A 25,747-nucleotide genomic window follows, 5' to 3' on the forward strand; every position below is an offset into this window, starting at 1 on the left:
CAAGGTGGATAATGAGCATTTAAGATTCAGCCAAAGGCTTTGGAGAACAAAAGACTTTTTAACCTGGTTTTGAAGTTGGAGCCAGGCTTACGTCTTGCAGAGGTTTATTCCAGCTATGTGGTGCACAGCAACTAAATGCTGCCTCTTCATGTTTAGTTTGGACTCTTGGAATGGTAAGTGGACTGCTATAAGATGACCTGAGTGGGTTCAAATGGTAACAGACAGCCATTCCCCTAAAGTATTTAGTCCCTAGTCTTTCAGGAGGTTAGTAGATGAGCAGTGACATTTTAGACTCCACATATATAAATGTATATGAGTGCAAAGGCCTGAGAATCAGTGTGGTGTTTTCAGTTTTCTTTCATTTTATTATTTTGCATAATGTAGCCAAATGGAAGCATTTGATGGTTAGGATTCAGGAAATGAGTGTGTCATGTTGATATATACTATGTTACTGAATGAGACAAAGTAGTCCTGTCCTGGAGGATGGTCTGAGAAAGTTGAACCCACTTCTCCAGTTTTTTTTTTTTAGTAGAACTATGCTCAGTTGTGTCACAGGCAGCACAAAGAATGACATTTTTCCTGGAGTTTTGAATATTTTTTGTGCTTGTTCAGACATCTATACTGACCTACTAGTCAGTCTAATTTGCCTACTTTACAACAGACCAGACTACAGCACAGAACTCTACCAACTATTCCTTTTGGTTCAGCTTCTCTTCCTGCTCTGTCTCCTTCTCTTTTCCCCCCCTGCCCTCTTTGACCTTCTCTCTTCTTCCTCTCCCTTCCCCCAGCCTAACCTACCCCCACCCTCTTTATCCCACTCAGGGTAGAAACACACCAAATGCAGCACGACCACCAGGAACCGCCCACACCTCCCACACTTGGTGGCCTGTGCAAATTACTGCTGCTTTGACTGCTGTTGCTCTTTATTCCCACGATTATACAGATCGATTCAGGAGCTGCATCTGATTGTTTGCAGTGAAACTCTTTAAGCTTTGAACAGAAACAGGTACTTGCTGTGATCGAGTGGTTAAAGATGTTTGAATCCATTTGGGTTTCATGACATTTTGTCAGGGCTTGCTCATTGTGCTGCAGTGTGTTTACATGTCCTACATGCAGCGGGTAGCTGTGCGTGTTGAGAACTTCCCACACTAAAATAGTGTAGATTGGAAAAAGCTTAAAGCTAACCAAACTTAAACACAACTCTTTGTTGTGAACAGAGGTGTGGAACTGGGGACTTATGCACATATGTATGAGACCCAGTATTTTCTGTGAATTTACTCTATGGCCTTTGTGCTGTTCCCTTGTTGACAAAAATAAAAGTAAATTTTTCTTTGACTAGATTTGACCAGGAGCAGATTTGTTTCTTTAAATACGTTTTAACAATGTAATCTCAGTTATGTTGAAAAAAATGTTAACATTCCTTCATAAGTAGTGCAGTAAAAGTAAGTAAGAGAAATATGTATGAAAGAGAGAAATAATTTGATAGTTGACAAATGTGTTGGCGATGTTATCCTGCTGTTTAATATTTATACGCTTGTTTTCTTTTTCCACGAATGCAAGAAAAGCAGGCAAACACATTTTGTGTCATCTGTGAAATCTAAGCGCTCTCCACAAACCAAACTATAGGAAAAACTGTTTTGAAAACCTAAACATAAAAAAAATATTATGTTTGTAAAATCTCTGGTGTAATGTAATTACTGTAACATATTTTTCTTCGATGGGGAGTAGGGGCCAATCAAGAACAGGTCCTGTAGGAAAACAAACGCTACGATTGGCTGAGACGCGGTAGCGGTTTCAAGGCGCCCTGCGTTCTGTCGGAGAGGGGGGGGTCTTGTGAATGGAGGGGGCGCCTGGAAACCGGTGGAATCTGCACGGAGTGAGGAGAGCGAGCCTCTGGACTTCCAACCGCTCAGCATGTGAACCTAAGCGCCGCATGAAGTCAAGTAGAAAAACGATGGAAATATAAGCCTTTTAGTGTTTTAAATGTTTCCTGTTTTGTGCCAAAGGGAAAACGCTTAAGTGTTAAACGCGCTGGAATAATTTGGTTTCGCATTATTTCGAAAAAACTGGACTTTTAAGTGTTATTTTCGCCGGATCGGGAGTGAGAGTGGACTGCTTGGAGTCACTTACAAAGACCATCAAGAAGTCATGACACGACGAACGTTTCACTTGGATTTATCTTCATAAAATACGAGAAAAAGTCGATTGCGGCTACTTCAGCTCTACTTAATTGGACTACAAGCGAAGTATTGGGACAGCTGCAGTAGAATTTCTTCGCTTTTCAACCGTTTTTAAGTCGTCCTACTTGGATCAAAGTTTTTCCTTCCCTCCCCCCCTCCTCCTCAACTATGGCGGCGGCCAGGTCCACCACTGGCTCCGTTTTGCTGCGGATCATGTGGCTAGTGTGCGGACTGTCCTTCTCACCTACTTCTGCTCAACATTACAACAGTGAGAGCGGTATATCCGTCCCAGAGCACGGGTTTTGCCAGCCCATCTCCATCCCGCTTTGCACCGACATCGCCTACAACCAGACCATCATGCCGAACCTCCTGGGCCACACGAACCAGGAGGACGCCGGACTTGAAGTGCACCAGTTCTACCCGCTGGTTAAGGTCCAGTGCTCTGCGGATCTTAAGTTTTTTCTGTGCTCCATGTATGCGCCGGTATGCACCGTGCTGGAGCAGGCCATCCCCCCTTGTCGGTCCCTGTGTGAGCGTGCACGGCAGGGATGTGAAGCCCTGATGAATAAATTCGGCTTCCAGTGGCCGGAGCGGCTCCGCTGCGAGGCGTTCCCCGTTCACGGAGCCGGTGAGATCTGCGTCGGCCAGAACACTTCCGAACCCGGCAGCCCGGCTTCCTCGTCTTCTCCCTATGCACCCGACCCAGTGACCCTCCCCCCAAACATTGGCCGGCCGAACGACCGCCTGTCCCCGCACAATCAGTACCACCAATTCTCCTGCCCTCTACAGCTGGAGGTGCCTTCCTATCTGGGTTACCGCTTCATGGGGGTCAAGGACTGCGGGGCCCCATGTGAGCCCACTAAACCAACCGGGATCATGTATTTCAGAGAGGATGAGGTGAAATTCGGTCGGCTGTGGGTTGGCATCTGGTCCATCCTGTGCTGCGTGAGCACCTTATTCACGGTGCTCACCTATTTAGTGGACATGAGGCGGTTCAGATATCCCGAGAGGCCCATCATCTTCTTATCCGGCTGTTATTTTATGGTGGCGGTGGCCTACGCTGCTGGGTTTTTCTTGGAGGATAAAGTAGTTTGTGTGGATAAATTCAAGGAAGACGGCTACAGGACCGTGGCCCAGGGGACTAAAAAAGAGGGCTGCACCATTCTCTTCATGGTGCTGTACTTTTTTGGCATGGCCAGCTCCATCTGGTGGGTGATTTTGTCCCTGACTTGGTTCCTCTCCGCAGGGATGAAATGGGGCCATGAGGCGATTGAAGCCAATTCCCAGTACTTTCACCTGGCCGCATGGGCTGTCCCGGCCATCAAAACCATCACCATTCTCGCCATGGGCCAGGTGGACGGCGACGTCCTCACCGGGGTGTGCTTCGTTGGGATCTTCAACGTGGACGCCCTCCGCGGCTTCGTCCTGGCTCCGCTTTTCGTTTACTTATTCATCGGCACGTCCTTCCTCCTGGCCGGCTTCGTGTCCCTGTTCCGGATCCGCACAATCATGAAGCACGACGGTACCAAGACGGAGAAGCTGGAGAAGTTGATGGTGCGAATAGGTGTGTTCAGCGTGCTCTACACGGTACCGGCCACCATAGTGATCGCTTGTTACTTCTACGAGCAGGCCTTCAGGGAGCACTGGGAGCGGACCTGGCACATGCAGACCTGTAAGCGCTTCGCTGTACCCTGTCCGGTTCACAACTTCGCCCCCATGAGCCCGGACTTCACCGTGTTCATGATCAAATATCTGATGACCATGATAGTCGGGATCACCTCGGGCTTCTGGGTCTGGTCCGGGAAGACTCTTCAATCATGGCGGAGGTTCTACAAGCGCCTTAGCAACGGTAACCACGGAGAGACCACGGTGTAAGGTTGGAGGATGAAGAGGCACAAAGCCAGGGAGATTTGGATGTAACAACCACAAAAAAAGAGGTCAAATAGCTTTCATTTTTAAAAATGCTATCTTGGACATAATTTTTTGTGTGTTTTCAGGTTGTGACCACAGTTCAGGTTTTTGGACATAACCAAACTTTGATTTATATTCGGTAGAAGTTGGATGAATTTTCAATATATTTCTTTTTTTTTTTGGTTCTCTTTTTTGTCATCACCAGACAGCCCACATGCCTGGCTTTTGCATCTTTTGGATTATGAAACTGGTGTAAATGGCCACACCGGTTCCTGAACTGTAATGTCAGACTGGTGAAGTTACTTCTAATATGAAATGCCCTACATATTATCAATTATATCCTTAATATTACAATTTGAATGTACTTCCTGTCTACTCTGGTGAGTGTTTCTCTGTGGAAAACACCACAGCGGAAAAGACTGATGGGTCATATAGTGTTGCATTCTGTCCATGCTTCAGCAAAAAGTACATGGGTTTGATCCCTACAGCAGCCACACCCTCTGACTGTGATCTCATTAATTAGGGAGGCCAAGACTATACATGTAAATTTTAAGTTAGCCTACTCTGCTTTTAGCTAAAGACTGAACTGCTTTAATACTGTGTTAAATATTGCAGAGTACAATCTCGCCTGTTTTAATCTAGCTGAGGAACAATGCATCAACTCTGCCATTATGTGCCAAGTGGCTGCCCAGACATCAAAACCCTTTTCCTTCATTTTTTACTTTTTGTTTTCTTTCTTCTTCTTTTTTTTTTTTTTAATTTTTCAGACTGATGGATATTTGCTCCTGCATTGAATGTTCACTCCGAAGGTGAATGAAGTTATGTACTGGTTTGCACAGCTGTCCTAAAGGTTACGGGTGTGAAAAATGACTGATCCACCACAGGATGACCTGGATCTAACAGTTTAAAAAGACCACACACACACACAGGGGCCTCCACTTTCTGTAATAGAGACACAACAACTCATTGTTTGTCTCTGTGTGTGGTCTCCCAACTGTTGGATCTCTCATCAAAAAGACTTTTTAAGCTTTTAAGACATCCAGATATCCTGGATGAAGATGACTGTACACATTCACACCTGTTTTCTTCCCACTGTTACTGAATTTGACTTACTTCCCCATAATTTCATTTGAAGTGTTAAATGGTTTTCACAAACTGAACATTTTAGAGTTCTTAATGAATAATTATTTTAGTGTCCACCTGACAAAGCCCCTCAAAAAACACATCTAGATCCATCTAGAAAGCAAGCTTATGTTTGATGTTCTGGATCACGGAAACGCTAGAAGGAAGTCAAAGGTTATGACCATGTGGGATTATTTTTATCTGGATAGAGTGCAGTGGAGACTGACTTTATAGCAGAGGTAGGGTGTGGTTATTGGGACAGAATCTATGGTGGTAATATAAGGGGTTCTTACAACTAAATTGATTATGTTTAACTACGAACATTCACATGAGCTCAACTAGGTAAGCAGTCCATAAAAATATTTTAAAAAGTTACGGGAAACCTTTTAATAGAATAGCAGCAAACCTGTCAACTAAATGCTCTTACCATTAAAATTACACAATCCAAAAGGACTGAGGGCGTTTTCATTTATTTTACGGAACCTCAGTAATATTTCAGTGGAAACCCGAGTTTTCGTTCAAGTGAGGCGGGGGGAAGTTACCAGCAGTGACTCAGTCCCTTTGATAATCCACTGTTTGCAGCACACTAGCTGTTTGAACTGAATCAGAAAACCACAGTTTTTAATGATTTTTTTTAATTCACAGTTTTTCTCTTACTTATAAAGTCAGGAGAAAAACTAAGCAGAAAAGCATGTTTTTATCCTAACTGAATGAGCTACAAGGCAGGATATGATTGACAGAAGTGCTTGTTTCTTGTCCTACAGCACATTTTCTCTACATACATCAGACAATGACATAAATGATGAAACTGTGGACCTGCATGGAACTGCATACCTGGTACTCTAGTCATTTTTAAGCTCTAAAGCGGTGTCCCAAATCCACAAGCACTAGTACTAGAAACACACACCATGTACCAGTCTTCAATGCTGTTAAAACAGTTTGTGAACAAGAAATGTCACACTTCCCACGTGAACATACTCCACACCTCAAACACCTGGTTAAAATTAGCATGTACGATTGAGCTCTCCACTTCAGTCACCTCTCATCCATTGTACCTTAAAGCCTAAAATCTTTTGTTAACTGAGATCTGCCAGTGCCAATGGTACCAGACTGACCTGTTTGTGTTGTACGAAGTGTCAAGAAGGAAAATGAGTGTGTTTGTGTGTATTTTTTTTATCAGAGCATATGCAGCCTACCACATAAACACAGACTCTGTTTTTTTAAGGCCTATTGTATTTATGGGGATACTCATCTTTTTGTCTTTTTTTTTACTCGTTTTGTATCGCAACAAGCCTGTTGTACGTGTACAGTTTGAATAAAAGCGATAAGGTTTGTAACGTTTTGTCCATTGTATGTTGATCTGCACATCACTCTATAAGATGGACCCTGTAAGTGTTTTTCAGCTTTAATTTGCCAGCTAAGCGTTAAGACATGGCAGTAAAAATACTTTTCATGCACGAGCAGGACACATGATTGTTGAGACATTAGCAGTGACACACACAGGCAGTATTGTGAGGCAGTGAAGCAGGGAATGTGGCCAATGAGTGAACAACACAATTCATACAATCCTAGAAATGTAATTGCTCACAAATATACACCTCATGTTTTGTGTTGTTTCCTGAACGCATCACTCTGTATAGCAATACTGCTTTAATCACACAAGAGTTATTGTACAGTAAATTTACATCTCGATGCCTTTATTTCACTTTACTTGGCACTGAGAGCAGTGCCTCTGTGTCGCTCCCCAAAACTGCCCCACTGTTAGAAGCAACATAACTTTCTGACAATAACCCTTAAGTTTATCTCCATTAAAAAAAATCTTGTAATGAACACAATGGATCACTATGTAATACTACTACACTATGTGATATATGATGCTACTACTACTGACTACTACTCTTTGAAAGTGTGCTTAGGGGGGCAGACTAAAGTTTCATTTTACAAATAAGACCAGTTTCTTGTTTTTAATTTAAACATTTCTGAGACTGACCTCTGTGTGCTACAGCTACTACACTCAGTTGTCTGTTGGCCTGCTGCTTTACTCGATCGTATTAACTTCATGTTAACCTTCATATTAGTCTGTTACCTTTACTTTATATTACAGTTTTCTCCCTTGTTTGAATATATTGTTGGAAACAATATATTCAAACAAGGGAGAACAGTTTTGAGAACAGGCAACTGAAGTGTGGCATGAGTAATGTAGGCCAACAATAAAACATCTTGCTCAAGACAGCAACAAATTACAATTACTTTTTAATGCGGTAAATTCAAATCAAAAGTTCACAGCCATAATCAGTTAATGGTGATAAAAGGTAAAAATAAAATATATCTTTCCTGGCATTTACATCAGGAAGTAGATTTTCATTCACATCACACCAGCTGTAATATTCACTCTGACACAATAGATTAAACAAATGCTTTGTGCAACAAATCCAACCTTGGGAGAAAGGCCTGGAACCAGGAAAAAAGCCTGGTATGTCCTTTTGCATGTTGGTTTTTACTGATTGCAGAACTAAATGTTTTGTCCCTTATTTTGACACAATGAATGAAATGACAGTCCAGATGAATTTCTCTTCATTGAGAGCAAGATTAAGAATAATGAGTTTTACAGGAGAAATCTGCATTCAGTTCCTCTGCTTTCTTTGTGACAGTTGTGTGACAAGAGAAGACAACTGTGTGAAAAGACACAGAATTCATTAAAACTTAAACAGAGATCACTGCATCACTGCATTAGCAGTTCTCGAACACACAGAGCAGAGGTGTAACAAGACAGTGGAGATAAACTGACCTCTGGTGGCCACAACTAGAAATACAGACAGTGGCCTGTTTACCTGCTGTTTACTGGCCTGCTCTGACTTTATATTATAAACTTTATATTATTCAGTCTATTGCATTTATTTTGTCAAACCTGTTTTCCTTGTTTGTTCTATGATGAGTTTACCAGGTAAAGAAAATAAAAAAATATTCGATGCAAAACAGTTTAAACAGATGAACTTAATTAAACTGATGAACTTAGTGTGGTGTAAGGTACTATATAGCTTTGATTTTGTCGATTATCGAGACAGAAGGCCATCTATGCTTTTTGGAAAATTAAAACTTTCAGACCTTTATAAAAGCATGTAAGAGGCCCAATGACATTTGAGGCCTACAGGTGCAGATATCAGTGAGGTTAAAAGTGGCATATTCTTTTCAGGAAAGTTGTACTACACCCATGAACATAGTGGCCTTTTTATTGCAGAGTGATGTCAGGTTAACACTTGTATCAGAATTTCAGCCAAAGTCTGAGCTTTAGTGCTCAGAAGAGAATCTTTCGCTCAGAGAAAGTGGCCTTTTGAATGATTCTAATCACATTGTTAGTTTTATTTTCTATTAAATTTCCTCGTAGATTTGCAGATTATTTTCCACCATTGACAGTTTCTAGGATATGCAATGTGTGAAACTTTTGAATGTGTGAATTCTTTTGGCCGGTAAAGTTTAAAACACACCTCTTGCAACAAGGTCAGGGTTGAATCTATTTATGAATGGGGTGATCATTGGTTTGCCAAGGGAGATATACACAGGTCAATGAAACATGCACTTAATCTGGTGCATATGGAACATCAGACCTGGAATCAACAGCGTGAAAAATACAGCCGACGAACAAGTTTGACACAGCTGCTACACGATCGTCATGTAAGACTGAAAAGGACCTGAATAGGATAGTAATAGCCACATAGGCAAAAAGTAGGTCAGATATGTTAAGTACTGAAGAAGTCTATAATGACATTACAGTGTGAAGGGTGACATATAGACACAGCTGTCATAGGCCATGGCTGCAAAAACTGCAAAACTCAACAGAAGAAACTGTGTAGATACAACACATCTACACAGTAAACACCAAGGAAGAATCTGAAAGTGTGTATGAAAGAGGATGCAGTGATACCCTGACGTCTATTCCATTTACACATAAATTATAAAATAAAATATACATTGGCTCATGCAGCCTTCTGTCCACATTTACGACCACAATAAGAACTATGTTTGACCAGATGTGGAGAGGTACAACAGAATTATGCTGAAATTCAACAGTGTTACAACAGGCAGCCAGCACAAAAGACACAATCTCTGTCGAGTTCTCCAGTTCTTTTATGTGTGATATGGGTGAAACAGACTGGCCAGCAGCAAAACTAGCTCAGTGATATCTGATCTGTTGTCCTTTTGAATAAGGCCTCTGCGAGACATTCTACCTCAATTTAAGTTTTCTGATAACCTTGCTGTAAGGCAGGTAAACACACTGAGCCACTGATCATGACTTGGCTGTTTTCTGAAAAATTCCTAAGTACAAAAACAAAGCCAAATTACAGTGTAACCTTATCAATCTGAATTGTAGTATTTTTAATCAGAATTCTCTTGTGTTTGGATTGGGCTGCGCTAGTGGGCCCACTTAATGCAAGCTAAAAAACTTAACTTTCAAAAACAAAAAACACTTCATTTTTGTGTGGGCTACATTATGAATTTACCTTTTTCTTTGTTTTGCCATTAGCAGAGTTTTAAGCGTGCGGAGTTGCCTCATTTTCAAAGTGCAACCACACAAATCAAAAGACAAACAAATCACAGACATTCTGTAATGTAAGTTCAACATTCAGTCTCTTTTAGGTCTGTTTTTTTTTTTTTTTTTGTCTCCACTGTCCACTGAAATGTCTGTCACTGCAGCTGCTAAATGCTCCATGATGTCCACATCTGGGAGCTTACAATTGTCCTGGGGCCCCTTCTCTGCATCATCTACCTCTTTCCTCTTGGCAATATTTTCCGCAATTTCAACAAAGTGATAGTTTTTCCCTCACTATTGACAATTCCCGGGTTTCCCCCTCCCCCCAGGTTAAGAGTCTGGGCGGCATCCTCAATAGTACCTTATCTTATCAATCTCGCATCAATAACATTACCCAGTCTGCATATTTCCACTTGCATAACATTAATCATCTTCGCCCCTCCCTCACTGGACATACCACTTCTATCCTTGTCCATAGCCTCGTCACTTCGTGTATTGACAACTGCAACTCCCTCCTCTTTGGTCCTCCTCACAAATCCCTGCTTAAGCTTCAACTCGTCCAGAACTCAGCCGATCATATCATCATCAGAACAAATCACCATATCACCCCATCCTTCAGCAACTCCACTGGCTCACAGTTAAATTCAGAATAGAATTCAAAATCCTCCTCCACATTTAAGACCATCCACAATCTTGCCCCTCCTTATCTGTCAGATCTCCGCCACATCATTGCCTCATCCTGCTCCCTCAGATCCTCTCCCTCCATCCACCTTACTGTGCCCTCCACCAGCCTTGGGGGCGCAGAGCTTTCAGCCGCTTTGCTCCCCAACTCTGGAAAACACTCCCACCAGACATCCAAAACATCGGCTCTCTCCCTCAATTCAAATCCAGACTCAAAACTCACCTCTTCAAAATAGCATACTCTGTTGTCACTCCTTTGTCTGTAGGCAGTAGAAGCCAAAGAGCCGGAGCCTGCTGGAAACCTTTTATAAAGAAAATACTAAAACAGCAAACAAGAGCTGATCACAAACACTCGAGAAAGGAAATAAAAAATTAAGAGTAAGAGGATGAGGTAGCAGTGCATGTGGCAGGAAAGGGATGAAGGAGAAGAAAGAAGAAACAAACATGAGAAAGTGGAGCAGAAGTCATGAAGAAAACAAAGTGGTATCAAAGTAAAAAAAAAATCGACAAAAAGAAATACAACAAATAAGAAGAAATAATCTATATACCTGAATATCTATAAGTGATGTGCAAAAAGAAATCACCAGTTTCACTGTTTTTTTAGTGGCCCACACTGAGCTCCAACCTCAGCACCATGTAATACCGTCAGGCTGAATTGAGTTTTATTATAACTAACAGGAATGGTAGCCAAAATCAGAATCGAAGAAGCAGAGATATTCTGACTTTTAGTCTCCATAATGGATAAAGCTGCAAAACATTTGATCCAACATTTCCCATAAAACAAAGCGCTACTGTCTTTTAGACTCTCTCTGCCTCGTAAATGTTCATCCCTTTTAAACTCCAAAGCCCTCATTTTGTAACTCAGGCTCACAATTGTCTCCAAGTCCAAGCACAAAAGTCCTGATGATGTGACAACATCAGGCTTATTTTTCACAGTTTGGAAGGCCAGTACACTGACTGAACCTGATGTATGATCGAGAAGAGCTCAGGTACAGTATTGAAGAAAATGTACATAGTTACCTCCAACCCTGTGCCATTCCAGGGAAAGATGCAGAAAAAAAGGATCTTGGATGATGATGACTGCTTGGCTTGCTTATTTGGATTTAGTCATGAACAAATTACAGACAAAATCTGAAAAACATGACTTGAAATAATCAAACTACTTAACACTACAGTGTAAATAATAGCATGGTGCAGACAGGTTCCGCTGTAATGTATTATCCCATAAAGTGTTTATGTGAAACACAAATACTTTCATTAAAGTTTAATATGGCTAAACAGTGGCCTGAGACATGGAGGACATCAATCAACACATTTCCTCTGAGACAGCCTGATGTTTCCAGTCCATGCACATGAGATTAACATGTTATTGATGAGATAATCATGGTTAGCTGATGTAACTCTCACCTGTTGTGATGCAACAACACAGTAAACATGATGATTAAACCTCAGGGTCATTAGTCCACTGCACCCTTGTATCCCCAGGACATCAATTTACTGTTGACGTTGTGCTCTGAGACCAGTGGTCTCCATGCAACTGTGTGCAAACTCCCTTTACATTGAGAGAAGGTCACTGATGTTAGACTCTGGATGACAAAGGTCCAGAAAAACAGAATGTCTGTGTCTTCTGTGGGCTTGATTATTAAACACTGGATATCTGGTATGTTCATTTAGACTTTCAAAGTTCTTTTTATTTGGATTAAAAAAAAACATGGCCTGCCAAAAACAAAATGTTGGCCCTTCTATGTGAACAATGATCAGCTTTGTTGAAATGAAGGCTACAGGAGTTTGTTCACCATCAGTCAGAAACATACAAAGTGCAGGGGGGTGCCCTTTTATATTTTCACCAGGGCCCTGAATATGTTGCTGTTGTCCTGTATTATCTGTGCTAATCACTTTTTTTTATGCTCATGACTTTCTTTACATCCCAAATCTATTTCATGGTGACAAAATGAAAGGGAGGTTGTTACTGGTGTGGTGTGTTCATGTGCAAAGGGGCCTTCATACGGCATGCTACCTATTGTAGATGAAAGAAAATAACACATTAATCTTTACTCTGCCACAACCAATTAAAGTGGCAAAGATATCAAATATAATGAGAGTGTTGTGCACACTGCTCTGTAAACTTGGTGAACAGAGCAAAAAAAGCCCAAAATGTAGTCATTCTTAATGCCAAGATTGAGCTGTGCTGCTGGACTCGCAATGGCCATAAATGGATTACTGAACAGGCCTACGGGGTACAGGCCCGGGGGCCCAAAGGTTCAGAGGCCCCCATGGGCTTCACTGGTAAAATGTCCCTGAAAGAGACTCATACCAACCACAAAGACAATGCAAAATGGCCACAAGACACACAAAATGGCTACAAAGACACTGAAAGAACTACAAAGAGACATAAAATGACAGCAAAGAGACACAAAGGGGGAATGGGGGAAATAAAACAACCATAAAGAGACTTAAACAACTACAGGAAGATGCAAAGCAACTACAAAGTGATGTAAAAAGACTACAAAGAGACACAAAACAACTACAAAGAGACACAAACCACATCTGACTGAGTAGCTGTGCAAATCCACAATGAACATGTGACACATGACTAAGCATGAAAACAATGAAACTCTGGAGATATAGAGAAATTCTGATAGCTGATTGGAGTTTGTCAGTGCTCAGTAAAGAATAAAAGAAGTTACACTGTGTGTAAGACAAGTGGTGAATTACACCAACAATTGTGTACATTGGCAACTGAGAAAAACATAACCGGTGACGGGATAGACATAAAAGATCCAGTGATATTTATCCAAATAGGTAAACAATGATCAATGCCACGATTTTAAGCATGTTTTCTTTATCAGGATTGAATGACATGACAACAAAGCACAGAGTTACTCTTTTTTCTTTTACCTTATTGTGTTACTGTGTTATTTTACTAGTAAACAGTGCTCTTATTGTTACTATCACATTAGAGGAAAAACTTCATGAACCCATGTACATCTTCCTGTGTAATCTGTGCATTAATAGTCTTTATGGAACAGCAGCCTTTTACCCAAAATTCCTTTCTGATCTATTGTCCAACTCTCATGTCATATCTTATACTGGTTGCCTGTTGCAGGTCTTTGTTATATACTCCTATGCAGCAACTGATTTTTCTATTCTAGCTCTAATGGCCTACGACCGATATGTGGCTATATGTCGACCGCTGGAGTATCACTCTGTCATGACTAAACACAGGGTTATTTGGCTGGTGTGTTTCTCCAGACTTGTTTCTTTGCTCTGCCAGGCTATTGTGATGATAATGACCTCTAAACTTGAATTATGTGGCTCTCACATAGAAAAACTTTATTGTGAGAATTGGTCAATCCTTAAACTTTCCTGCAGTTCAATAACAATAAATAACATAGTTGGATTTATTGTTATATTTTTCTATTTTGGGCATGACCTCTTCATTGTGTGTTCATATGTGCAGCTGGTAAAGTCAGCTTTAAAATCCAGAGAGGGCAGGAAAAAGTTTACTCAGACATGTTTGCCACATTTACTGTGTTTGCTTAATGTCACAACTGCTCTGCTTTTCGACCTCATGTACACGCGATATGGATCAGCATCTGTGCCACAGAGTGTAAAGAACTTCATGGCCATCCAGTTTCTTATACTTCCACCTCTGCTCAACCCTATTATTTATGGACTTAAACTGACTCAGGTTCGCAACAGTGTTTTACGTTTATGTCGATGCAGAAAACAGGTCAAGGGATTAGGCTGACACATCAAAAAATTGTGTTTTCAGCCTAGTCATTCTATCTTATAAACAGTAAAGAGTCAATCATCAGGTTCCCACTTTATAATATGGGAAACTGATGGTCAGACATGTGGCCTGATCTTTATTCCAAAGCACAGGAGTATACACAACCTCACAAACCCCTTATTTCTATTTCTGCTTCCAGAATTTGATTAACAGCTGGGAAAAAAAGCACACCGTTATGAACTCTGGAGTGCATTTTCTGATATTTTTCACATCATAGTTCTTCAAAGATTTCACTGATATCTTTTGTGAATTATTCATCAGAAAAAAAAACGAGTCTTTTAATGTCAACAGATATGCTGGCTGATGCAAATTCCATGAGTAATAACTGTAAAAACTGAAGAGGCTAGAATATTGATATATGCTGTGTACTCTCTGGGTTTTTCAACTACACTTCAGGTTTTATCATATTTGGTTTTCACTGATCATCTTTCAGAGATGTTTGAATTAAACAACAATTTTGGAGGCTGAATTTTGTGGTGCTGTTGATTTTTGTTATTGACTGATATACTTACTAAAGAAACAATTTATAATTTAGCTGTATTTTCACATTAATAATTTTAGAATAATTAGTGGTCAATTGCACTGGTAATGAATTACAAACAAAAAGAGTCCCCATGCTTCACACTTAATTATATTTTGAGTGAAAGGAGAAACTACTGAACATACAGATTTCTGAGTTCTGCTACAAAATGAAATTATTTATTATTTATTATCCTTATTCCTAAAAATGTGTTTATTTTTTTCTTTTTTCTTTCTTTTTTTTTTTTTTTTTTTAAAGTTGTAGATCAGGCAGCAGACAGAGAGGGTCATGCCACTGTAATTCTCCACTGAAAAAAACAGACCAAGATCAATGCAACAGATATAACCACAGATATGATTTTTCTTATTTCTTTCTTGTCAAAAATTGACCTGTACCCACAATGCAACTGCTGACAGTTTGGTTCAAGATTTGGATCTTTCATGTTAATAACAACTAATGCTGCCTGGAGACTCTAGCCTTAAGCAAAGATGAGGAGTGGGCTCTCTCCTCTCTAACTCCACACCAGATTTTTCTTTCATTTCCAAACTTGTAGTCTTTAGATCAAGTCGATGCTGCCTTAAGATCACTTGAGGCTATTCATCAGACTTCACAGAGCTCCCTCTGGAGCCACAAAAAGGCTTCTGACAATTTTTTCACTGATGCAGTGGTGATTAATAAGATGTATAAACAAACTTTGATGTGTAAAATTCATGCTACAGACTAAACATACAAAGTTAATATGCTGAACATGTTTGCAAACAGTTGTTTCTGTCCAACTGATAAACATCTGTACAATATTCAATCTTCTTTGAGCTTTGGTTTGACTTTTTCCAACTCAGGAGAAAAAAAACATCTGGTTCTTTAGCTGCTAAATGCTCCATTGTGTTCACCAGCTGGTTTCTAGCTGTATCTGTGTTCTCTTTTGGGCCAGGCGAGTAGTGTACAGTGGCTTTACCAGAGCTTTTTCTTTAACAGCTGCCTGCTGTGCAAGAGTGAACCAAAACATCACAGCTGAACATAAAGATGCTATAAAACTTGGTGAGGCTGAAGGAGACTGGAGAGTTGAGGATAATTTTTTTTGTTGTCACAACAAGATTCAGATTACGCATAGCCATCTGAGCCATTGTTAAACTAAAAATATTGACCAGAGCATCTGTAAAATATGAATGGAGTCTATCGCACAGAGGTACAGGTCTGAATAAAAGAGTAAACTGATGTTGGGATGCTGAAACACATTCACTGCACTGTACATAATGATCTCATACTAATTCATTTCATGTACAGCAGTTTGACCCTTTGCTGAATTAAGAAAAAAATGCATTTACTGCCACAAATGAGGAATAAATCCCATATCCATGAAAGATGTCACCTCTGTCATACAACACTTCAGGAGTTAAGATTAAGATCATTTACAGGTGCAGACTTGAATGATATTTTGACTTTAGTGAAGCCCTTTTTTCACTTTTTTTTGTTGTTGTTGCAGATATCCATGTTCCCAGCCTTTGATAATCTTTTGACATTTCCCATTACACCACTATGAGGTTGACAATTAAGTTTTTTTTTTAAAATTGAAATATCTTGACAACTATTGGACAGATTTCTGTGAAATTTGATCACATTAACACATTTAGCAACTTCAAATTCACAAATGAAAATGATAATTGCTGGTGTTGGAGTGGATGACAGTTTGTCTTAGAATATGAGAAATAAACCTTAGGAACAGGCTTCATTTTTTTAGACACTGCATTTAGTTACAGGAGCCAGACATGACGTCAGGAGTTTAACTCCCTATCAGGCTCCTGCTTTTACAGAGGGGCTGTCTTCTCTAACATCTAAATTCACAACTCAGCTGTGAGCACCATTTGGGCAACTGGGCACACACTGGCAAACAATGAGCATTGTAACCTTTTCAGTGTATTGCTGTCCCTGTCCTCTAAATACTGTTTAACAGTTTGACAGTTTCGTGTTTGAGAATTCCTTAAAATGAGTAATACATCTAGTATAATTGTATTTTCACTGTCTGGCTTCAATGCAACCGCCAACTACAGAGTCACGCTTTTCTCTCTCACTTTGTTATGTTATTGTGCCATTTTGGTGATAAATGTGTGTCTCATTTTAACCATAATCCTGGATGAAAACCTACATGAACCCATGTATATTTGCTTGTGTAGCTTGTGCATGAATGGACTTTATGGGACTGCAGGCTTTTATCCTAAATTTATTTTTGATCTTCTGTCTGACATTCATGTAATATCATATGTGGGATGCTTTTTGCAAGTCTATGTCATATACTCCTATGCAAAAGTTGACTACTCTACTCTAGTTCTAATGGCCTATGACAGATATGTGGCCATATGTCGACCGCTGGAGTATCACTCTGTCATGTCTGTTCGAAGGACGGCTGTGCTAGTTGGTCTGTCCTGGCTTGTTCCTCTGTGCTGTGAAGTGATGGTTGTGACTTTGACATCTACACTGAAATTATGTGGCTCCCACATTCAGAAAATTTACTGTGAGAACTGGTCAATTGTTAAACTTGCTTGTAGTACAGCAACAGCAAATGACATAGTTGGATTAATTGTTATTTCCTTCTACATAGGACATGTCCTCTTCATTATAAGTTCATATATACAGCTGATAAAATCAGCTTTAAAATCCAGAGAGGGCAGAAGAAAGTTCACACAGACATGTTTGCCACATTTACTGTGTTTGCTTAATGTCACAGTTGCTCTGCTCTTCGACCTGATGTATTCGAGATATGGATCAGCATCTGTGCCACAGAGTGTGAAGAACTTCATGGCCATCCAGTTTCTCATGATCCCACCTCTGCTCAACCCTATTATTTATGGACTGATTCTGACTAAAATCCGAAGCAGAATGATATCTTTGTACATGATGGCAGGTCAGAGGTTTAAACTGAGACTCAAGGTCTGACATATGTAACCGCTCCACAATCACTTTGTCTGACTAAACAAAGGGTTGTTTTATTTGTGTGATTCTCTGTCAGGCTTTTACAATGTTGATGTCATCAGAGCTAAAATTATGTGGTTCCCATGTGAAAAAAGTCTGTTAGAACTGCATTTTTGGTTTTATTTTTTGTTTGATTTTACTTATCCACAGCTCATTCACAATGATGCTGTTGGATTGATCATTATATTTATTGTTTTGGTTATTTCTGTTTAATTTTGTATGTGTCAAAATCAACTTTAACATCCAAACAAGATGTGAAAGGCGGCAGGTGAAGCGTTTGACATGTGACTTTTCCTGCATGTCTGAAAATGTATTTCCTTTTATAATTTGATTAATTGACATAGAGTTAATTATCGTGTTTAAAAGGCAGACTTTAACAGTAGTGAAAACTAAGGAAATAAAGGACTGTGCTCTTTGTGCAAGAACTGCTTTTTGGCGACTCAGGGGCCCGTTTGTCTTGCCTTGAGCCTCTATCAGTGAGACTAAATGTGTTCAGTAATATTGCATCAGTAAAAGGCAACAGTCATTTAATTCATTGCTAAACTACCATTATTAAAGTAGGCCCAATGCCCTGTTTCATCATAATATAAATGAATGCAAGAAATAGCATTCTTTTATTTTGAAAACAAACCTATGCTCTTGTGATGCCTAAAGACAGAAGTGGTACCTGCTTAAGTGTTTTGTATTGTGGGAATGAACAAACTTACAAAGAAAAAAATCTACACAGCAGGAAAACACCCTCGACAACACTACTCTTTATCAGCTGTAGTTTGAAAATGTGTTTTCAACACTTAATAATATTCAGTGACATAATATTTTACTGGATTGGCAAAGCTATTTCATTATATTTCATTAAAATATAAAGTTAACTTTTTAGCCCTGTGGTCCCAGCCGTACCATTTTTTTTGTGTTTACGTAACCATATAAAATGAACACGTGCTGTGGACCTGGAACAGGTTTCATGCTTGCTTACCTTTGAAGTGTCAGCCAATTAGACACCAACAGAGGGAGTATATAATATAATGTAATTTCTGTGCAGCACAACAACATTTGGATATATAATGGCCAACAATGAACACCACAACCTTTTCAAAGCATTGTATTGTGTCTTCTAAATACTTTTTTATCACTGACAATTTTGCTTTTAACGATTACTATGAAAATGAGTAATACATCTAGTATAATTGTATTTTCACTGTCTGGCTTCAATGCAACTGTCAACTACAGAGTCGCACTTTTCTCTCTCACTTTGTTATGTTATTGTGCCATTTTGGTGATAAATGTGTGTCTCATTTTAACCATAATCCTGGATGAAAACCTACATGAACCCATGTATATTTGTTTGTGTAGCTTGTGCATGAATGGACTTTATGGGACTGCAGGCTTTTATCCTAAATTTGCTTCTGATCTTCTGTCTGACATTCACGTAATATCGTATGCAGGATGCTTTTTGCAAGTCTATGTCATATACTCCTATGCAATGGTTGACTACTCTGTTTTAGCTTTAATGGCCTATGACAGATATGTAGCCATATGTCGACCGCTGGAGTATCACTCTGTCATGTCTGTTCGAAGGACGGCTGTGTTAGTTGGTCTGTCCTGGCTTGTTCCTCTGTGCTGTGAAGTGATGGTTGTGACTTTGACATCTACACTGAAATTATGTGGCTCCCACATTCAGAAAATTTACTGTGAGAACTGGTCAATTGTTAAACTTGCTTGTAGTACAGCAACAGCAAATGACATAGTTGGATTAATTGTTATTTCCTTCTACATAGGACATGTCCTCTTCATTATAAGTTCATATATACAGCTGATAAAGTCAGCTTTAAAATCCAGAGAGGGCAGAAGAAAGTTCACACAGACATGTTTGCCACATTTACTGTGTTTGCTTAATGTCACAGTTGCTCTGCTCTTCGACCTGATGTATTCGAGATATGGATCAGCATCTGTGCCACAGAGTGTGAAGAACTTCATGGCCATACAGTTTCTCATGATCCCACCTCTGCTCAACCCTATTATTTATGGGCTGATTCTGACTAAAATCCGAAGCAGAATGATATCTTTGTACATGATGGCAGGTCAAAGGTTTAAATTGAGACTCCAGGTTTGATATATCAGCAACTAAGTGTCACTCTGTTATGAATGAGTACAGAGTTGTTTTGTTTTTCTCTAGACTTCTGTCTTTGCTCTGTCAGGCTGTTTTGATCATAATGACCCCTTAGCTCTTATGTTGACCTCTCACACAAAACCTGTCCTGAAAAGTGGTGAACTGTCCTACAACTGTCAATACTGTTAAATTTATGATTAGATTTTTCTGTTTTGGAAATGACCTTTTCTTTATGTTTTTCTATGAGCGCATTATTAAATCAAAATTACAACCCAGAGACTAATATTTTCTATATTTATAATATCTGCTTCTTGCCTCAGCTAAGTTGCTTTTTAATTATATATAACCTTGACATTGATCAAGTAAAAACATTTTAAAACATATAGTCAAATAAAGTTAAATTTTTATTTGTTTAGCCCAGTTTCAGTTTGCAACAAGGGGCTTTATAATCTCTTCTGCATATGACACCCTCTGTTCTTAGACTCCGGACTCAGATAATGAAAAGCTCCCCATGAACTATTTCTCAGTTCATTGTTTTTATTTATTTTATTTTATTTTTTTAAGGTATGAAATAAAAATATTGACCTAAGCTTAGACAGAAAGACTGGAAGTGACAGCCTGGTGTGTATGATGTGCATGTTCAAAGATATGTCCTGTCTTATTATTTAACAATTTTTGTTGAGTTTCTGTGTATGCCCTTTATTGTGCTTTACAATTTATATTGTTTATAGTGAAAAAGATGATAGCTTGCTTATTATTTTTCACTGTGCTTTATGATAAGCAATACTTGAGGTGAAATATGCCAAAAAATTTGACAATAAGGTAAATGCAGAGAGTTTTTATTTACATTTTGTGAGGACAAAGTGTCCTATAGAAAATGAATATGATTGTAAATTAGGCTTTAGCACGTACCAGATTTAATTGTTAGATGCTGTGGCTGAGGCAAACAAAGCTAAAGTTAGGTCAACTAGGACAAGCTAACACTCTTTAGCTCAGTTAAACAGCAAATGAAAAAAAAAACTGTGGTCAAGCATAGTCTGGTTTTACATGAACTATGCAGGTGCCATATTTTTCATTCAGTAAATTTTTCTGAGTTTGCAGCTAAGGAAAAAGTTAACGTATTATTCACAGCTGTGTGGACTGATACTGAAAAAGCTGAGAATGCATCTGTGCTTTAGAAGCAGGACTTAGAACTAGTCGACATAAACCTGGAAGTGGTTAGAGCCACAGCTGTTTGGCAATACGTGCAATACATTGCCAACAAATGGCACAAAACATAAGCAGATGTTGGTCTTTTCTGTGCCACCTGATGCAGTGAAGTACTCCGTACTACATGGTGGTTAAAAAAAGGGAAGAAAGGCCGCAAAGGGCATCGATGTCGCAAATTTTAAAGATCTGTGTGAGGGTGCTAAGTTGGAGCCTGAATAGTGTGATCTGACAGGTGGAGATGTATGCATGTAGCTAAATAACAACAAGAGAATAAAGGTGCATCTGGATTTTATGTGAATATGAGGAACTCGAAATGACAGAAGTAAATAGGACCTATGTGTGCTTCCGCATTTTGTGTGAAAGATGGATCGAGGTGTTTGACCTCTAAATCAGGCTTATAACGGTTTGTAAGCAGAGACATAAATGGAAATATAATGTAGTCTCTTTAAATAATTTGTTTAAGTGTTTTCTCTTTTGTTGCCATCCCTTATATTTTTAGTTAAGAAGTTTTTTTAAAATTATATACTATTTACTATTATTACTGTGTGTGTGTGTGTGTGTGTGTGTGTGTGTGTGTGTGTGTGTGTGTGTGATGCCACAGAGGGATGAATCGATAGCAATTTACAATAACAATGATGAAACACAAGTGATACAATTACTAGTCTCCAGACTGACTTTCACATCTTCACCATACTCAGAAGCCCTGAGCTGATGAAGGGCTGCTGTTAAGGGTATCATTACTGTGACCTCCCTGGTGTGCCTCTGTGGAAAACAACATGCCTCAGGGAACAGGGTTGGCTACAGCCAGTTAATTATGACTCAATGGCCGTGAAATGGTCTGAACAAAATCTTTGGCACTTTGTAAAATGAGATAAAAGATAATCAAAATAACTCACAATGTCATATTTTTACAATCTAAGTGCTGTAATTGTCATTTGAGGCTAAATTTACCTGTAGACACTGAAAGCTGTCAAAGAGTTTCACCTCAATAATGAATGACTCAGAGGAGATACCGTTGTTCTTAAAGATTTACATTGGATACATGCAGTTATTATGGTAGAAGTGGTCAACAGGTCACTAACTCCACTTCTGAGAGCAACTAATAGGACAGCACCAATCTTGGGAGCCAATCTGGGCACTGATTCACACATACATTTAGTCAGTACTTACCAAATGAAACCAGAAATAAATACATATTAATACTTAATTTAATACTGTTCAGTAAATTCAGTTGCTGAATTTTCATTCCTATTATCAGTCTTCACTGGTCTCACTGAGTGCAAACCACAAAACACAGAATAAATTATTTGCAACAGAACTGTATTTTATATATACAGTTATATATGCAGTCAGAGCAAAGCCGCCATAAGCTACAGCCTCACAATGTCCACAGAGCTGATTTAATACATCTCAGACACAGTGTCACCTTAACATTACTACACTACACGTAACTGCACAACAGCCTCTTTATACAGAAATACAAATCAAGCTTAAGGCAGAGGCCATAATGACAGATTAATGGCTGTCTGAATGTTGTCAAAAATGTTATCCACATATTTTGCAGAAACACTAGTAGTGTTTTATTAATGAGTTGTCTACCAATGACCGATGTTTTTCCTGCAGTTCATTGAATGCCAGGTCATATGATTTACAATTTAAAATATGGGATGTAGTATGAAACACTACATCCCATATGGCCAACTACGACTGTGATCGACATAAAATCATATCAGTTACAATAGATTGTAATGGAAGAGTAAAAACAAACATAGAAAATGTATCCACTGGTCTCCTGCAGATTAGTGGATAAACAGTGATCTGCTTCTGGCTTCAGTGGAAGTAGTGTAACATTCTGAAAATACAGATTGGAATTAACTGTATTTCACATGAAAGTTGACCATGGGTGCACTTCTCTACAGTGACAACCTACAAACATGTAATGTTTAATCACATACTTTCTGGACTTCACACATCAGAATCAGAATCAGAATCAGGTTTATTGGCCAAGTTTGTACATACAAGTTTGTACATACAAACAAGGAATTTGACTCCGGTTTTTCTTCACATGTCACACATATCCATTAGAATGGACTAATGTAAACAATACATGGTTGGGAAATCATTTAAAAGAACACAATAAATGTTACTACAGATAAGCACAAACCCACAGCATAGTGCCAACCACACAAGACATATCAGGTTTGTTGACTTTTTTTTTTTCATTATTTTGTATTATGAATTATGGGACTTTTTTTTTTTTTACACATTTAGACATTTTAGATGTGCTGTATCAGTCTTTGGCAGGGAGAAAATAGCAGCTCCACACCTTTTCCTTTAAGTGGTGATGTGATTTTTCCTTCTCCTTTTCTTTAAACTTATTCACGTCATTAGAAAGTTACAGCAGATTATTTTTGTTTGTTGTTTTTGCACAGCTGCAGGGTGAGGACGGGTGGTAACTGAAATAATAACTAAGCACTAAGAGTCTACAGACATGCTAACAGCTGAAGCTATACTTAGGCAAAACATTGGAACTAAATGCTCACATCAGCTTGCTAACATGTAAACTCTCCCTAACGCATTACACCAGCCATTGTGGGGAACGAATCTCCAGAGGTGAAATCATGTGGTAACATCTACCAGTCTGGACAAGATAAACGTCTTTGTACAGCTCCCAAAAGCCAGAGTGTTGGTTTACCTGCTTACAGGTATCACCAAAACCAAGTGAAAAAGATTACTAAAATTACTAAAATTTTCAGTGATGCTGCCTGTTTAGTTTATCAAGACTGCTGATTTTTTTTAAACAGAATAAGAAATTGTATAAGAACAGATACAAAGATTTTTTTCCTCTCTCCTTTGACTTAGAGAATGGAAAACAGCACTGTCTCCTTTTACTTTAACCTCACCATGTTCGTGAACATTGGACCCTACTATTACCTAGCCTTTGTCTTCTTCCTCCTGCTTTACAGCTGTATTGTGTCTGCAAATCTTGTTGTAATGTTGATAATATCCCGGGAGAGCACACTCCATAAACCCATGTATATTTTCATTGCATTTTTGTCTTTCAACTCTCTGTACGGCTCTGCTGGTTTCTTCCCCAGATTCCTCGTGGACCTTGTGTCTGATTCTCATTTGATCTCACGTCCAGCGTGTTTCACTCAGATCTTTGTTATTTACACATATGCTTCCTATGAAATTACCATTCTTACCATCATGGCATATGACAGATATGTTGCTGTATGTCATCCCTTACACTATCACAGAAAGATGAACTCTAAAACTGTCTATACCTTGGCATTCTTTGCTTGGATGTGTCCAGCCTGTTACCTTACATTAAGCATTATTATGCTTGTCAGGCTTCCTCTATGTGGTAATAATATACAGAAGGTATACTGTGCCAGCTGGAATATTGTAAAATTATCATGTCTTACCACTGCTATTAACAATATTGTTGCGATGATGGCGGCCATAATTATAACCTTCCTTCCCTTTGGTTTTATCTTGTATACTTATCTGAGAATTGTTATTGTTTGTTGGAAAAACTCATCAGAAGTCAGGGAAAAAGTGTTACAGAGCTGTCTTCCACATGTTATTTCAGTTGGGGTCTATTCCCTCACTTCATTTAGTGATGTTGCCTTGAGTCGACAAAACCTTGAAGAAATAAATCCATTTGTGGCTGTAACTTTGTCGCTAGAATTTGTTGTCATCCCTCCAGTTCTGAATCCTCTTATATATGGCCTTAAATTACCAGAAATCAGAAAACACATTTTCAAGATGTTACACTTAGAACCCCAAACTAAGAGGAATTCCTCTAGAACAGTCCAAACTGATCATGTGAATGTTCTGTGTTGTAAACCAGATATAAACCCATGAAAGATGTTCAAGGACAGAGTATCTGTTGTCCTATCAATTAACGTTCTAATGCTGTGATCAGAACAAGGCTCTCTGAAAATGTCTCTCTGTTTAGTTTGACTATAAATTTATGATCATAGATGTCATGGCCCAGTCTGTGGAGTGAAATGTGTGATTAACATGCTACCGTTGCTTAAAATGTGCAGGATGTTTAGTTCAGTTGAGACTGATGTGAATTGCAATTTGCTTGAACTTGCTTAAATTGTATGTCATTCACAAACATTGTATCTGACTTATAAGACTCCATCTAGTAAATTCATTCTTTCCCAATTAAATCTTCACCTGAGTACTCAGCTTGATGTTTACTGACTATCAGGGTAAATGACACAGTGTTAGGTGAAAACGATCCTCACTGATCACAGCGAACACTCATTATAGTGAATGTTCTTGTCAAACATTTTCTGTTTCTCTGAGGTTCTGACCTATATGTTCATGTTAACAAACTGATCTTATTGTTTAAAATTATGTCCACACAATGAATAAAAATTTAATTCTTGAAAGGGCTTATGCTCCCACTCTAACCACAATAAGCTTTAAATGAATTACAAAACCTGGTCTAAAACCTGGACCTAAAATATATGATTTTACAAAGACAAGCCATGTATCTGATGCAGAGAGTGAGTGCATGACAGCACAGTGTGTCATTGCCTTACTTCCTCACTGCGGTGCAGGACAGGAATGAAAGCCTGCGAATGAATAACTTAGATGACAAAGTAATTGTCAGGTGGTAAACAGGGCTAGGTCAGTGAACACATCAGGACTAAGCACCGCTGATGTACAGTAGACAGGATGTCCTGGCCTGTGTGCTGCAGTGGCAAGA

General features: G+C 39.1%; 5 protein-coding genes across 5 annotated transcripts; all 5 read left to right on the forward strand.

Annotated features, from left to right (window-relative positions):
• Positions 1 to 1,900: 1,900 nt before the first annotated feature.
• On the forward strand, positions 1,901 to 6,544 carry LOC121194375 (frizzled-7-A-like). The gene is made up of 2 exons (XM_041057234.1): positions 1,901 to 4,117; positions 4,859 to 6,544. The coding sequence occupies exon 1, from the start codon at positions 2,349 to 2,351 to the stop codon at positions 4,053 to 4,055; it is 1,707 nt and encodes a 568-aa protein (XP_040913168.1). The 5' UTR covers positions 1,901 to 2,348; the 3' UTR covers positions 4,056 to 4,117; positions 4,859 to 6,544.
• A 6,687-nt stretch (positions 6,545 to 13,231) lies between these two features.
• On the forward strand, positions 13,232 to 14,173 carry LOC121194860 (olfactory receptor 52D1-like). The gene has a single exon (XM_041057949.1). The coding sequence runs from the start codon at positions 13,232 to 13,234 to the stop codon at positions 14,171 to 14,173; it is 942 nt and encodes a 313-aa protein (XP_040913883.1).
• Positions 14,174 to 16,718: 2,545 nt separating this feature from the next.
• On the forward strand, positions 16,719 to 17,666 carry LOC121194558 (olfactory receptor 10H4-like). The gene has a single exon (XM_041057494.1). It carries the CDS (start codon positions 16,719 to 16,721, stop codon positions 17,664 to 17,666), a length of 948 nt encoding a protein of 315 aa, XP_040913428.1.
• A 1,180-nt stretch (positions 17,667 to 18,846) lies between these two features.
• On the forward strand, positions 18,847 to 19,812 carry LOC121194564 (olfactory receptor 6N1-like). The gene has a single exon (XM_041057501.1). The coding sequence runs from the start codon at positions 18,859 to 18,861 to the stop codon at positions 19,810 to 19,812; it is 954 nt and encodes a 317-aa protein (XP_040913435.1). The 5' UTR covers positions 18,847 to 18,858.
• Positions 19,813 to 23,883: 4,071 nt separating this feature from the next.
• LOC121194862 (olfactory receptor 10A7-like) lies at positions 23,884 to 24,888 on the forward strand. Its single transcript, XM_041057953.1, has one exon. It carries the CDS (start codon positions 23,884 to 23,886, stop codon positions 24,886 to 24,888), a length of 1,005 nt encoding a protein of 334 aa, XP_040913887.1.
• The last annotated feature ends 859 nt before the right edge of the window (positions 24,889 to 25,747 follow it).

This window comes from Toxotes jaculatrix, chromosome 15, assembly GCF_017976425.1.
Source record: "Toxotes jaculatrix isolate fToxJac2 chromosome 15, fToxJac2.pri, whole genome shotgun sequence".
In the NCBI taxonomy this organism is placed as follows: domain Eukaryota; kingdom Metazoa; phylum Chordata; class Actinopteri; family Toxotidae; genus Toxotes; species Toxotes jaculatrix.

Bases quoted from the DNA above. Each gene is read 5' to 3' on its own strand.
- LOC121194860 (XM_041057949.1), top strand. From the start codon at position 13,232: ATGATCAATGCCACGATTTTAAGCATGTTTTCTTTATCAGGATTGAAT.
- LOC121194375 (XM_041057234.1), top strand. From the start codon at position 2,349: ATGGCGGCGGCCAGGTCCACCACTGGCTCCGTTTTGCTGCGGATCATG.
- LOC121194558 (XM_041057494.1), top strand. From the start codon at position 16,719: ATGAGTAATACATCTAGTATAATTGTATTTTCACTGTCTGGCTTCAAT.
- LOC121194862 (XM_041057953.1), top strand. From the start codon at position 23,884: ATGGAAAACAGCACTGTCTCCTTTTACTTTAACCTCACCATGTTCGTG.
- LOC121194564 (XM_041057501.1), top strand. From the start codon at position 18,859: ATGAAAATGAGTAATACATCTAGTATAATTGTATTTTCACTGTCTGGC.